Source organism: Amblyomma americanum, chromosome 4 (assembly GCF_052857255.1).
Source record: "Amblyomma americanum isolate KBUSLIRL-KWMA chromosome 4, ASM5285725v1, whole genome shotgun sequence".
In the NCBI taxonomy this organism is placed as follows: Eukaryota; Metazoa; Arthropoda; class Arachnida; order Ixodida; family Ixodidae; genus Amblyomma; species Amblyomma americanum.
The window spans coordinates 134,415,674-134,430,217 of record NC_135500.1 but is presented as its reverse complement, the minus strand read 5'-3'; the positions used below and the strand labels follow the sequence as shown (position 1 = coordinate 134,430,217).

The following is a 14,544-nucleotide window of genomic DNA, read 5'->3' as shown; positions in this document are numbered from 1 at the left end:
TACGTCTCTTTTTCTGAAGCTGAGCATGACAGCACTTGCGCATGCGCCGCAGTCTAAAACAGACGACGCTGCTGAGCCCAGCGTTACTATTGCCTGCGCCATCGGCCAAAGACTCCCAGTGGTCCTTGCGAATGCACGTGACTTCCGGCACATTTTTTGTCATGGATCTCGGATAGCAAAGGGCTCTTCACAAATTTCCTTCTTCCCTGCACCGCCACATCGTTCCTGTGCACTCAACGTGCTTTCTCTCCACTTCCTCATTCCTTCCGTGGACAGAGCTTTAGTCCCAATCTCAGAGAACGGGCCATGGATGGCTGTTGCTGCAGAAAGAAAACGCGCATACGAAACACCTTCTTCTAGGTATTACGCCGTAATGGCGGCGATTAGATTATAAATGATGTTTTTTAGCGAACTTTTTTTGCACGAAAACTTCATAACTTTTAACTTTCACGGGTGCTTTTTAAGCGCTGAAAATGTTGCATCCTTGCAGATGTACCACAAAAAACGGTTCACTGTTAAAACAGCTAGGTTTGGGAAGACTGATAATATGCTTCGCACATGACATGGTCAAGTTGAAAAGATTCTGCTGATAAGCAGTATAATTAAACTGACGTTAAATTTATTTTTTCTCGAGCTTCCGTGCTTCAGCTCTCACTTCAGTACTTCAGATCAGTCTTAGAAGCTTCTTGGGAAAAGCTTCATGACTTTCGGCGAATATTAGTTACCGAACAAGCAACTTGATAGAGAAGACGAAACAGAACATTGAAGGAGAAGGCGTCAGCCAATGCTGCTATCCTGCATCACTAGATGCGGCGTGTACTTCAAGGGCCTTTCCTAGTTCAACGAACGGAAGAGTCTAGAAGGAATACTGAATCTAAGAGCCTGTTTCCAACTACTGCTGGAAAACTACTCCATATGCTAGCTCGTGACATGCTATCAAAAGCCAGGCGCTGCACTGTCATTCATACACATGCAGAAAACGGATTGAGTTCTCTAAAAATCTACAGCATAGTTGTTTATTTTGAGCAGTTGGCAGCTGATGTACCATCTACACAAAATGAGACAATTGAATAGTACGGAGGAAAAGCATGCCCTTGGCAGTTCCTATCAGCAATTTGAAAGCACATACACTGATATTAAGATTTTAACAAGCAAATACGAAGCCGCTGCGACGACGACGGCACAAGGTTTTGAGACATCCGGAATCTCTAAACTCAGTCTTCATGGAAAAAAAATGGTTTCGGGTGTCTCATTACGCAAAGTGGTTGCGCACTGATCCTCAAAAAGAGGCGACAGCTTTCGTTGATTCAAGCGGTCTTTGCGGATGGACTGGGGTAAACCTTTTAGCTTATAGGCTGGTGCTTGCTGGAGGGTCTTTCGTGCCAGAATATAACGGCATCTTGCTGCACAGCACTGATGAAGGAATTTTTCTGGTTGCATACAATACCGATCCGGATGGCTGTATATTGACTTACAAAGGTTAAAATGAGCGAGAGGCTGAGTTAATGAGTGAGTGAGCGGTTCACAGAGTCCGCAAGTTTATTACTAAGCTACGATGTACACTGTCATATACGTGAGCATAGTTTTGTAATTACTCAAACAATTACTCATTACGTGGTAATTACTCATTGGCATCCACCCAAGCACAGCCGTACTGCTACAAAGGCCAGCTATACAGCTTTCTCAGAAACTTCGCAGTCAAAGAAAAATTCATCCTGCTCTGGGGTTCGAACCCAGGACCACCGCTTCACCGGAGCGGTCGCTCTACCCACTGAGCTAACCGGGACGGCAAGCTTATGGTAGGCCGAGGAAGAATTGATTGATAACTCGAAGTTGGAACAGTGTTTGTTAACTGTTTAGGGGAATCTCCGAAGGTGGAGTATCGTTGTAATAAGGGAGAAATTACTCATTGGCATCCACCGAAGCGTAGCCATACGGCTACAAAAGAAAGCTAATTTGCGCAAGTGACAAGCCTTTCATACGATTGAGCTTTTACAGCACGGTTCTATTCAACAATTTCCTTGCGCGCTTTCATTGACGCGACCTATTAAACAGTGCAGTTCATTCTGTCTGCCTTCACGAAAACGACTGAGTTTGGAGGGAAGTTTTTGGACACGATCGGCAAACATGATGGAGGAGCGTGCATTTTGTTCCATGTGCAATTTATCATCGACTAGCTTTTATTATAGGAGTGTTGTTTTTTTCTGGTTGCATACAATACCGATCCGGACGGAGTTTCTTTGGTTATCAATCATTTGTGTTGCGTTTTGACGAAGAAGCTAGTTATGCAAAAAGGAATTGTACGTAGTCAGGCAGGGAGTAGGAAGGTTTACCTCACGAGAGGTATTTATGCGATGAAAGATCTCCTACGTTGGTGAGAGTACTGTCTGGATGTCAAAAGACAGGAGTGCGCAAGGTGCCACGCTAAAACTAAAAAATTCAGTTATTCCTTTGCCGCGGGCTTATTCGCATGCCAGCGGGACGGTGCTGTCGGATTTCAGCTTTCGAATTTGGCCTTATATTGAAAGTCTGTGGTTATGCACCATAATAAGTTTCTGGCTAGCCTTATTTGCAAACATATTTTGTGCGAAACAACAAAAATTCCTCACTTTTGGCAATGTTTGTAATATAAACTTTAGATCATGTTGCACAGGCAGCAATGAATTGCGGAACAAGTAGTGTAACTACCGATTGATTTTGGGACGCTTCTGCCAATCGTCAGCACATTTTTTTAAACGTCACGCTTATATTTATTAAAGTTCCTATTTTAAAATCGGACTGTTACTAGAAGACTCTAAATGCAAAGTGCATAATCACTCATTAGAAGGCTGAGCAGGTAAGTACATGTATAAATAAAATTTATATTGTCTGTGAAGCGCTGTTGTTCATGAAGAAAATGTGGCAGTCCTAAGAAACATGTCCAGCTTGCCTGGACACCACAAACTTGCGCAATATCTCAGCTGCCAGTTCAAATGACCATATCATTTCAGACTTCAAAGTATTCAAACCTTCGAGAGCCAGTTTCATTTGCCCCACACTCCAGTCCATCTATCAGTACTTTAAAAGTGATTGCATCATTAATTACATTTCATATTCCTGCCATCACGGAAGTCTGTCACCGCCCACGCAAGGCCTCAGGTGCTGGAGAAGAAAGCTGCACCCCATGAGCATTATCTTTCTTCTCACTATCAATAGTAGGCTGATTGATGCGTAGCCCACAGATATGCTGGCATCGCCGAAGTACGCAGCAGCATCCGTAAGCTCTTTTAGTGTCCTCACAAAACACAGCTAGTGAGGCCCGGTTGGTTCTAGCAGAAGCATTTGATATTTACTCGCTAAAATCCGCTTTTCAAAACAACGCGCCCCCATACCAAATCACGCGTCAAACCCCGACGTGGCGGCTTCCACTTGTCGCCCTGTTGCCCATGTGGCTTAAAGCAGACGTTCCGCTACCTCGACATCACACACGAGTCAGGAGACCAGAGGGTCGCAGGTGGGGGAGACATTAGGGCTGCGCAGCCGAGTGGGGACGTGTCATCGCTGCGGGGGGAGGTCACTTTGCTGGCAAGTACAGCATTCCTCTTCCTTTCGGCGCGCTTGCGGGCGTTCCGGCGGTAGACGATGAGCGAGGAGTAGTAGAGGACCATGCTCGCCGCAAGCATGACGGCCAGAGCGTAGAACATCCCTCGCGCCATGCCCTCGTTCTCGTACACGATGCAGCTGCCACTCGAGCCGCAGGTCCGGTGCCACATCAGGCATGTCTGGTCCACGATGCCGCCCAGTATCACCGGCGCCGGAATGGTTCCTGTCGCGAAGGAGGTACACAGTGGAAACACGCTCCGCTTACGCGTGAGTCCAGAAGATGGTTTAAATGCCGTGTGCATGAATGGAAGGGTGGCTTTGCGAAGGCCATCGAAGGGTTTGGTCGTGCCATACAGACAGTTTCGGCAGCACAGCGCGCTTTCCACGGTGGCTCATTAAAAGGACGAGCAATCAGCGGGAAACGTTTACGAGACGTAAGTGCGAAGAGAGGAATACTTGTTTCTCCGACGCTATGTAGGCCAGATGATGAGGTGCGTTTCCGAAGTCAAAGCAAAGAATGATGGGAATTCTTTTGTTCCAGTTCCGGTTCCGGTTTTTTTTCCAGTTGCAGTTTTCTCCTACTCTTTGCTTGTTGCTTTGCTATCGCCGCGCATGCCCGGCATCGTTTATTCGCCAATTCTGTGCTGCATCAAGGGCGGTGCGTGCAGTGTATGTGCGTATCCTGAGGGCAGGTAAGCTTGTTCTTTTATGCTAATACTGACAGTTTCAACGCTTAAAACGCATCGTAATATACTTCTCTCCCTTAAAGCACTATCTTATTCACAATTAAATATGAAGCATCGATGATATACGACAGTCTCCTTTTTTCAATACGACGTTTGGACGATGTATTTGTCTGATTCGAGCAGCATTAGAGAACCGCGTCGTTTGTAGAATGGGTCCTCAGCGCCTATTAGGGCAGGTAAGCTTGTTCTTTTATGCTAATACTGACAGTTTCAACGCTTAAAACGCACCGTAATATACTTCTCTCCCTTAAAGCACTATCTTATTCATAATTAAATATGAAGCATCGATGATATACGACAGTCTCCTTTTTTCAATACGACGTTTGGACGATGTATTTGTCTGATTCGAGCAGCATTAGAGAACCGCGTCGTTTGTAGAATGGGTCCTCAGCGCCTATTAGGGCAGGTAAGCTTGTTCTTTTATGCTAATACTGACAGTTTCAACGCTTAAAACGCACCGTAATATACTTCTCTCTCTTAAAGCACTATTTTATTCACAAATAAATATGAAGCATCGATGATATACGACAGTCTCCTTTTTTCAATACGACGTTTGGACGATGTATTTGTCTGATTCGAGCAGCACTAGAGAACCGCGTCGTTTGTAGAATGGGTCCTCAGCGCCTATCAGGGCAGGTAAGCTTGTTCTTTTATGCTAATACTGACAGTTTCAACGCTTAAAACGCACCGTAATATACTTCTCTCCCTTAAAGCACTATCTTATTCACAATTAAATATGAAGCATCGATGATATACGACAGTCTCCTTTTTCCAATACGACGTTTGGACGATGTATTTGTCTGATTCAAGCAGCATTAGAGAACCGCGTCGTTTGTAGAATGGGTCCTCAGCGCCTGTCAGGGCAGGTAAGCTTGTTCTTTTATGCTAATACTGACAGTTTCAACGCTTAAAATGCACCGTAATATACTTCTCTCCCTTAAAGCACTATCTTATTCACAATTAAATATGAAGCATCGATGATATACGACAGTCTCCTTTTTTCAATACGACGTTTGGACGATGTATTTGTCTGATTCGAGCAGCATTAGAGAACCGCGTCGTTTGTAGAATGGGTCCTCAGCGCCTATCAGGGCAGGTAAGCTTGTTCTTTTATGCTAATACTGACAGTTTCAACGCTTAAAACGCACCGTAATATACTTCTCTCCCTTAAAGCACTATCTTATTCACAATTAAATATGAAGCATCGATGATATACGACAGTCTCCTTTTTTCAATACGACGTTTGGACGATGTATTTGTCTGATTCGAGCAGCATTAGAGAACCGCGTCGTTTGTAGAATGGGTCCTCAGTGCCTATCAGGGCAGGTAAGCTTGTTCTTTTATGCTAATACTGACAGTTTCAACGCTTAAAACGCACCGTAATATACTTCTCTCCCTTAAAGCACTATCTTATTCACAACTAAATATGAAGCATCGATGATATACGACAGTCTCCTTTTTTCAATACGACGTTTGGACGATGTATTTGTCTGATTCGAGCAGCATTAGAGAACCGCGTCGTTTGTAGAATGGGTCCTCAGCGCCTATCAGGGCAGGTAAGCTTGTTATTTTATGCTAATACTGACAGTTTCAACGCTTAAAACGCACCGTAATATACTTCTCTCCCTTAAAGCACTATCTTATTCACAATTAAATATGAAGCATCGATGATATACGACAGTCTCCTTTTTTCAATACGACGTTTGGACGATGTATTTGTCTGATTCGAGCAGCATTAGAGAACCGCGTCGTTTGTAGAATGGGTCCTCAGCGCCTATCAGGGCAGGTAAGCTTGTTCTTTTATGCTAATACTGACAGTTTCAACGCTTAAAACGCACCGTAATATACTTCTCTCCCTTAAAGCACTATCTTATTCACAATTAAATATGAAGCATCGATGATATACGACAGTCTCCTTTTTTCAATACGACGTTTGGACGATGTATTTGTCTGATTCGAGCAGCATTAGAGAACCGCGTCGTTTGTAGAATGGGTCCTCAGCGCCTATCAGGGCAGGTAAGCTTGTTCTTTTATGCTAATACTGACAGTTTCAACGCTTAAAACGCACCGTAATATACTTCTCTCCCTTAAAGCACTATCTTATTCACAATTAAATATGAAGCATCGATGATATACGACAGTCTCCTTTTTTCAATACGACGTTTGGACGATGTATTTGTCTGATTCGAGCAGCATTAGAGAACCGCGTCGTTTGTAGAATGGGTCCTCAGTGCCTATCAGGGCAGGTAAGCTTGTTCTTTTATGCTAATACTGACAGTTTCAACGCTTAAAACGCACCGTAATATACTTCTCGTCCTTAAAGCACTATCTTATTCACAATTAAATATGAAGCATCGATGATATACGACAGTCTCCTTTTTTCAATACGACGTTTGGACGATGTATTTGTCTGATTCGAGCAGCATTAGAGAACCGCGTCGTTTGTAGAATGGGTCCTCAGCGCCTATCAGGGCAGGTAAGCTTGTTCTTTTATGCTAATACTGACAGTTTCAACGCTTAAAACGCATCGTAATATACTTCTCTCCCTTAAAGCACTATCTTATTCACAATTAAATATGAAGCATCGACGATATACGAACGTCTCCTTTTTTAAATACGACGTTTGGACGATGTATTTGTCTGATTCGAGCAGCATTAGAGAACCGCGTCGTTTGTAGAATGGGTCCTCAGCGCCTATCAGGGCAGGTAAGCTTGTTCTTTTATGCTAATACTGACAGTTTCAACGCTTAAAACGCACCGTAATATACTTCTCTCCCTTAAAGCACTATCTTATTCACAATTAAATATGAAGCATCGATGATATACGACAGTCTCCTTTTTTCAATACGACGTTTGGACGATGTATTTGTCTGATTCGAGCAGCATTAGAGAACCGCGTCGTTTGTAGAATGGGTCCTCAGCGCCTATCAGGGCAAGTAAGCTTGTTCTTTTATGCTAATACTGACAGTTTCAACGCTTAAAACGCACCGTAATATACTTCTCTCCCTTAAAGCACTATCTTATTCACAATTAAATATGAAGCATCGATGATATACGACAGTCTCCTTTTTTCAATACGACGTTTGGACGATGTATTTGTCTGATTCGAGCAGCATTAGAGAACCGCGTCGTTTGTAGAATGGGTCCTCAGCGCCTATCAGGGCAGGTAAGCTTGTTCTTTTATGCTAATACTGACAGTTTCAACGCTTAAAACGCACCGTAATATACTTCTCTCCCTTAAAGCACTATCTTATTCACAATTAAATATGAAGCATCGATGATATACGACAGTCTCCTTTTTTCAATACGACGTTTGGACGATGTATTTGTCTGATTCGAGCAGCATTAGAGAACCGCGTCGTTTGTAGAATGGGTCCTCAGCGCCTATCAGGGCAGGTAAGCTTGTTCTTTTATGCTAATACTGACAGTTTCAACGCTTAAAACGCACCGTAATATACTTCTCTCCCTTAAAGCACTATCTTATTCACAATTAAATATGAAGCATCAATGATACACGACAGTCTCCTTTTTTCAATACGACGTTTGGACGATGTATTTGTCTGATTCGAGCAGCATTAGAGAACCGCGTCGTTTGTAGAATGGGTCCTCAGCGCCTATCAGGGCAGGTAAGCTTGTTCTTTTATGCTAATACTGACAGTTTCAACGCTTAAAACGCACCGTAAAATACTTCTCTCCCTTAAAGCACTATCTTATTCACAGTTAAATTTGAAGCATGGATGATATACGACAGTCTCTCTTTTTCAATACGATGTTTGGACGATGTATTTGTCTGATTCGATCAGCATTAGAGAACCGCGTCGTTTGTAGAATCGGTCCTCAGCGCCTATCGGAGGAGCGATTGGTTTACAGTTGAAGCTGTCGGGGCGGGGGCAATGAGCGGCTCAGTTGAGGATACTTTATCGTCAACTTTAACATTATTTAGCAAAAGGAGTCGAAAAATATTTTAAAATGAGCCGCTAAATTCCTCCTCCACACACACACACACAACTCCCCCCAGCTCGACGTAACTTTAATGATATCATCGTTCCTCGGATAGGCAACAGACGAGCAGAGAAGCAGATTGGGCTTGTTGGTTTTTCACCCTCAAATACCAGTGCAGAATATAGACAGGAACACGGGACGTTGTGTCGTATTCCCGTCTCTAGCTCCCGTCTGCATTATGCGCTGCTACTTGGCGACAACAGATGATGTCGCCTCTACCACCTACTGACTCTTGCAACGCTAAACACGCACCGTAAAATACTTCTCTCGTTCAAATCACATGCTTATTCGCCTTGAAACTCGACGCAGAGATTGCATACGGCAGTATTTCTATTTAAGTTCCAGGTTTGGATGATGTACTTACGTGATTCGATCAAAATAAATTATAGATCAGCATCGTCTGCAGCACGGAGAGCCCAAAACAAGCAGCTTTCGCATGTAGCGTCTTTATGCGTGCTTTTAAGCGTGCCGTAGAATGCCTAACTCCGCTTAACTGGCGACTGTGCGTCCTAAAATTGCACACAAAAATGGTATTTAGAAGGCAGTATTGTTTTCTGTCACAATTTTATTTGGGGTACTTCCTTGATTCAGTCAGAAGTCAGGTATTACCATTGTTTGCGGCGACAGCGAAGCAGAACAAGCCGCTAGCGCCGCGACGGCACCGAGGCGCCATCTCGCCCCCCCCCCCCCCCTTTTTTTGCCGAGTCTTCATGGCAGAGTTGGTATAAGCAAAACGAGATGCCGTCACGGCTGCCATCGCTGAGACAGCGACTTGTTTTGCACCACCGCTTCGCGCGTAATATTTCGGAACATGCCCCTGTGCGCACAGCGCGTGTCGACACATCGCCCGGCATATATTCATATAAAAGTCGCGCACCATTTTAACTATTCTGATGCATTTCATGCGAATACCTGCCACGTAGCAGAGCAATATCGACGTCGGCTTGGAGTACAATCAGCTTTGTTTCAACGGGAACAAACTATTAGAATAAGGGAAATTTAGACGGCGACTACCAAGAAAGAATTTAGTTGGGGGAGGAAGTTGGGTGTAGAAGTAGCGGCACCAGATGACTTTCCCATGATCCTTTGCGTTGATTCTGGAAAGTCATTTCACCAAATCACATATACCTCCCCGTATGAGGGGAGTTGAACGCAGCGTCCGCTGAGTGTTACTGTATAGGTTCCGTACGGGAGTCACAGTTTCGAGTTTGTTTTTCCTTGCGGCGCTCACGACAACTCGACTGCAAAGCATCCCTGATAGAAAAGCAGACTCCGTCGCTACGTCTGGCACTAGCCTGCTGTAGCAAAGCTGTTTGGGTACGGTTCTCATCCTTGGCGGGATATTTTTGTTTACCGCGTGCATATATTCCTCAAGGAGGTAAGAGCGACTTAAAATAAAGGTTTTGTTTATGAAGTTAAAATTATAAAATCTTCAGGGTACTGATATTTTTGCATTCTGATTGAAAATAATTTAATTTTATATGCATAAAAGAAGTCCTTGTATATTTATGTAATACTTTAGGCAACTTTTTGCCGAGATTTTGCGAGAAAGTTTTCTGGAGAGAGCTTCCATAAGAGTATGCCATTGGTTTCTTTGGACATCAAAGAATGCAATAAGGGCAAATTGTTGTCAAAAAGTTTTTTAACCTATAACACTCAGTTTGATGAAAAATTTACATTTATATTAGAAAGAATAGCACATGTGTCTCCTGCGTTTTATGACAGATGACGCCGCCCGTTCGCACGGCGGGTTTTTCACCGATGAAATATTTAGATAGGTCTTTGTGCATACCGCTTACTACTAGGTGGCCTCACCTCACTGCAACAACACTTTTTTCCTACAAAAGCGTGCTCGACGGGCAAAAGGTGACGACCAAGCAACCGCTATAACCGCTACGCCAAAAATGGCGCCTACATGCTACAGCTTCGCCTTTCCCTCCAACTGCAATGATTTCGATGACAATTAGGCGCACCTACGTGCCACTCTGAGTTTCGTAGAGAGCGTATATTGTCACTCTACCTCCGCTAACAGCAGTAGTAGGAGAGACTGTCGCAAGATAAGATAAAGCTACAATACATTTATCGCGAGGAACTGTACTTCGTAAACTTTTGCTCCCGACTGTACTCTGCAGCCAATGCGCGAACGGTTCTCAGCTGTTAATCACAAAAACTTGCAGGCCAACTTAGAGCGCTACTGGTCCCTAAAAAGGCGGTTTACGACAACGACCTTTCTACGGACGCTCAACGCTCAGTGCGTAGCTCGTGCGCGAACTTCGCGCATCCTGGGCATGCTTGGGCCACGGAGGAAGACTATATAGGAGTGGAAACCGCGCTGTTTGCGGCGAGCAGAAATGGTCACATGCCCGCGGCGCCACTATCATGCTGGCGGCGCCTGGCGGCTTGGAAAGAAACTACTGCCCTTTCGGTTGTCAAGGCAACCGGTCGAGCGTGTTGCTCCCGTTCGGCCGCGCGCGCCTGACTTCTATTGAGGGCACACTCGCGCTTCTTTACCACTGGTAGCCCGTAGAGCAACTGGTGCTACGCTTCAACCATTTGAGCACAGACACCGACAAGAACTGTTGCTGTTTGAGTTAAGGGCGCAGAAATACATTACGGCGTGCCCGCTGAGGCAAACACCCGTGTCGTCTGCTCGCCGTCTGCATTGGGCGGGCGCCGCCGAAGCCGCCTGCCCGGGCGCTGCATTTTTTTTCCGCTGCGGCTTCTACGACGCGCCGCATGGCGCAGCCACTGCATACCGCCCCGTCGGCGCATGCAATTGTGACTTTATCTGGTCGCCTGCGCTCGCTCGCGCTGGCAGGAGTTTTACCTCCTATATAGTCTTGCTAAGTGGCCTGGGCTTGAGCAGTGACAGCTCCTCGTCCGTTTTCTGTTCTCACACCTTCGTCCTCATCGAAAATGATTTTTTCTATTTCGCCGTAACCAACGGGATACGCCGATTTTTGCCGACATTACACTCAAATAGCTAAGGTTGCAAAAGTGCTGACGCAGCTGCGGGCACTTACCCATCAGGCGAACGATGATTGTGTTGATTCCAAGCGCAAGAGACCGCTCTGCGGGCTTGACGCACCTGCGGTGAGTGAGCACACGTTCCGACGGTGCTTGTACAGGTAGAAAACAAATAAACAAACAAATAGCACACAAAGGAACAATCGCAATCATACGGCTTATGCAAAGAAAGTGAACTGGCAGAAATAAAAATTTTGCGGGAGATTTTCGGCCTCTTACGTACTGCAGTGTAAGTATGTGGCCCAACTTTCTATAGGTGGCTACACAGGCTCATTCTTCAGGGCCTGCTTCTTCCTCACACGTGAAAAGATATCTCTGCGAACGCACACCAAATCTAACCTAGAAACTGTAAACAATAATGACTGTCATCATATTAATTGCAGTGGCAATTTTGCCTGAAACATAACAGGACTAGAAGTTTCATGCAAATTTAAAAAGTGGAATAGAAAACTCAAAGCCGAGGGGAAGAGCCACGGTACGCACTGGCTCGCGAGGGAACTAAGAAACGAACAGAACGACGATAACAAATTAAAATAATTTTGAAAAGAAGGTGAAGAGTGCCGGGAGGCAAATGATAACCACCCTTAAGATTACGGCTCAGCCGGCTGGGCTTCCCAAAGTAATTCAGCCTTCGTCTTCGGCACTGTATGACTGGCAGTCCATACGTACTTGGGCCTGTTACTGACAGCCCCCAACACATGAAAGCAGAGTGTAACGAACATACCATATAACCAAGTTAACAAAGTATCCTGGCTCATTGGTTCAGAACAAAGTTCAATCCAACGAAAAAGTCCCTAGAAAAAACAAGGGTGAACAGACGGCGCGGCAGCAGCTTTGGTGCAACAAATGTGGCAGCACATACGCGACTCGCTCGGGGAGGAACATTTGTCAAGTCCACATGAGCTCTTCATCATCATTTGCGACATAGTTGTCTGAAGGGCATGCTGCCTTGATTTTTTAGTACGCTTCCTCTTAGTGTGGCCATTTCCCGCATTTAGCCGCTGTGTGTTTTTTCGTCTGAAGCCTGCTTTGTGGCTGGCTGCCCACTGGGTTGTGGGAAAGCTGCCTGTCGTGGTAGATGGCAGTTCAATTAATGTTTAGTCGTGAGAGGTTGTTCGTGAAGAACAACCTGAGTCTCACAAGCCCCATTAGTGGCAGCACCTGCCATATCAGGGCAGTAGCACATCGCTTAAGCTCTCAACCACTGAACCAGGAGGCGTATGAGGTCTCCTGGGACGCATGAATTTGAAGACAAGAATGACCAATTTCGCATATATGGGGATTACCTCATTATCGCTATCTGAACAAAATTCATCAATGAACAGCGGATCAGAACACCACCGGAACCATATAAAAACCAAACCCCTAGCGCACCTAACCCGCATTTGGCCTAACTACGAAAATCAACCGTAATTTGGTTTCTGCATTTTCTTAAGGTCAGGTTAAGTACAGTCACCAGTACAGTTACCGAGTTCCTCCAGCTACAATAACGTTTGACTCGTATTAATGAAGTCGCCGTCGGTTCTATGCAGTTTCATATCACTACCGCTTGTTCCTGAACAGAAGACAGTGCTTGAAGTGTTTCGGGTCACGCCGGCCGAAGCTGCCACACAGCTTCGGGAGAGAGCGCACCTCATGGCGGCCGCGGTGGCAGGTGCCGCGTTGAGGAAGGCCGAGCTGAGCGACAGGAAGACGCCGACCAGGTAGGGGAAGAGCAGCGCGCAGTCGACGCTGCAGCGAGACCGGGTCGCCTGCACGGCCTCCAGGAGGACCTGCTCGCTACTCACGCCCGGCACCTCGCTCAGCGTGCCGTTCACGCACGAGCAGTCGCTGTACATCTGCGGTAGAACGAGAGGCAAATCTGCTGGTGGCGTCTGCGCGAGGCATAAGCTACGGCGATGGTGCAGCCTGCCGGTCGTTATTCGTTGGAATCAGAAATTTGGAAATCAGTCCTCTGCAAATTTGTCTGCCATAGTGGCGCCAACAGTAGCACGTCAGTTAGCGTTTTGCTGTGATACCTAGTAACGGAGAAATTTATGCGGCAGTGTTGTCCGTCAAGGATTGTTTGTCAAGGAGAGCTGGTACGCCGTATGACACCTGTGTATTTTCTCGATCGCGTTCTGGCGGACTCTTCTGAGCAACCAAGCGCGATGCCGCCTATCTCCCCTGTTTGTCATTTTGTTCAGTATTTATAGAGCGAGAGCTCTACTTCACGACCAACGCTGCAAAAGCTGAATAGTCATAGTAGCCTTGAATGAATGAATGAATAAACAAACAAACAAACAAACAAACAAACAAACAGTCCAATTAATTATGAATATATAATAAAATAAAATAAGCAAATAAAACTAACAGTAACACGACTTGGATTCGGACCTGGTTTAACTACGTTACAACCCAACAAGTTTTTTGTTGTTGAACTGAACAAGAAGTATTCAGCACAGTAAGAAAACAGTGTTTTGTTGGAAGCTTTTATGCAGTGTGCATTCAAGACAGAGCTTAGTGTTATTTTCTTTTGCAGAAAATAAAAACAACAGACTGCGTGCGCTAAATTTGTGCTGAGTATATTTCGGCAAGATCATGTGTAGTACAAAGGAAAAAAAGTGGTCTATTTTATTCCTGTCTTGATGTAATAATGACACCAGTGTGAAGTAATAATAAAAATAATTGGTTTTTGGGCGAAGGAAATGGTGCAGTATCTATCTCACATATCGGCGGACAGCTGAACCGCGCCGTAAGGGAAGCGATGAAGGAGGGAGTGAAAGAAGGAAGAAAAAGGCGCCGTAGTGGAGGGCTCCGGAATAATTTCGACCAACTGGGGATCTTTAACATGCACTGACATCGCACAGCACATGGACGCCTTAGCGTTTTGCCTGCATCAAATCGCAGCCGCCGCAATCGGGTTCGAACCCGGGAACTCCAGATCAGTATCCGAGCGCCCTAAACACTGAACCACCGCGGCGGGTCAGTGTGAAGTAACATTTTGTTTTTGGGCAGCTGAGTTTAGAGCTAAAAGAGCCTCACAGTGAAGTTTTGCGATGTGCTGAGCTTTGAGCTCGTTTGCCACTCGTTTAGCTTGCCTAGCTTGTTTTGTGGCTTGGTGAGTTAATCGGTCAGCAATGTACTCACTCAAGTCTGGATAATCTGTGTGAGTCAGACGATTGTGTTACTGCATAGACTTAGCCCA

At 45.3% G+C, this 14,544-nt stretch overlaps 1 protein-coding gene and 1 non-coding gene across 2 annotated transcripts; both read right to left on the bottom strand.

Annotated features, from left to right (window-relative positions):
* Positions 1–1,712: 1,712 nt before the first annotated feature.
* On the bottom strand, positions 1,713–1,786 carry TRNAT-GGU (transfer RNA threonine (anticodon GGU)). Its single transcript has one exon. It is a non-coding gene; the product is annotated as a tRNA-Thr (tRNA).
* A 1,596-nt stretch (positions 1,787–3,382) lies between these two features.
* On the bottom strand, positions 3,383–13,195 carry LOC144129841 (solute carrier organic anion transporter family member 4A1-like). Its single transcript, XM_077663907.1, has 3 exons — positions 12,990–13,195; positions 11,354–11,418; positions 3,383–3,805 (listed from the first exon to the last, which is right to left on the bottom strand). The coding sequence occupies exons 1-3, from the start codon at positions 13,193–13,195 to the stop codon at positions 3,450–3,452; spliced, it is 627 nt and encodes a 208-aa protein (XP_077520033.1). The 3' UTR covers positions 3,383–3,449.
* Between the last annotated feature and the right edge of the window lie 1,349 nt (positions 13,196–14,544).

Coding starts and splice junctions, on each gene's coding strand:
- LOC144129841 (XM_077663907.1), bottom strand. CDS start 13,195: ATGTACAGCGACTGCTCGTGCGTGAACGGCACGCTGAGCGAGGTGCCG. Junction 11,419..12,989: donor GCCACCGCGGCCGCCATGAG/GTGCGCTCTCTC, acceptor CACTCACCGCAG/GTGCGTCAAGCCCGCAGAGC. Junction 3,806..11,353: donor AATCATCGTTCGCCTGATGG/GTAAGTGCCCGC, acceptor CCTTCGCGACAG/GAACCATTCCGGCGCCGGTG.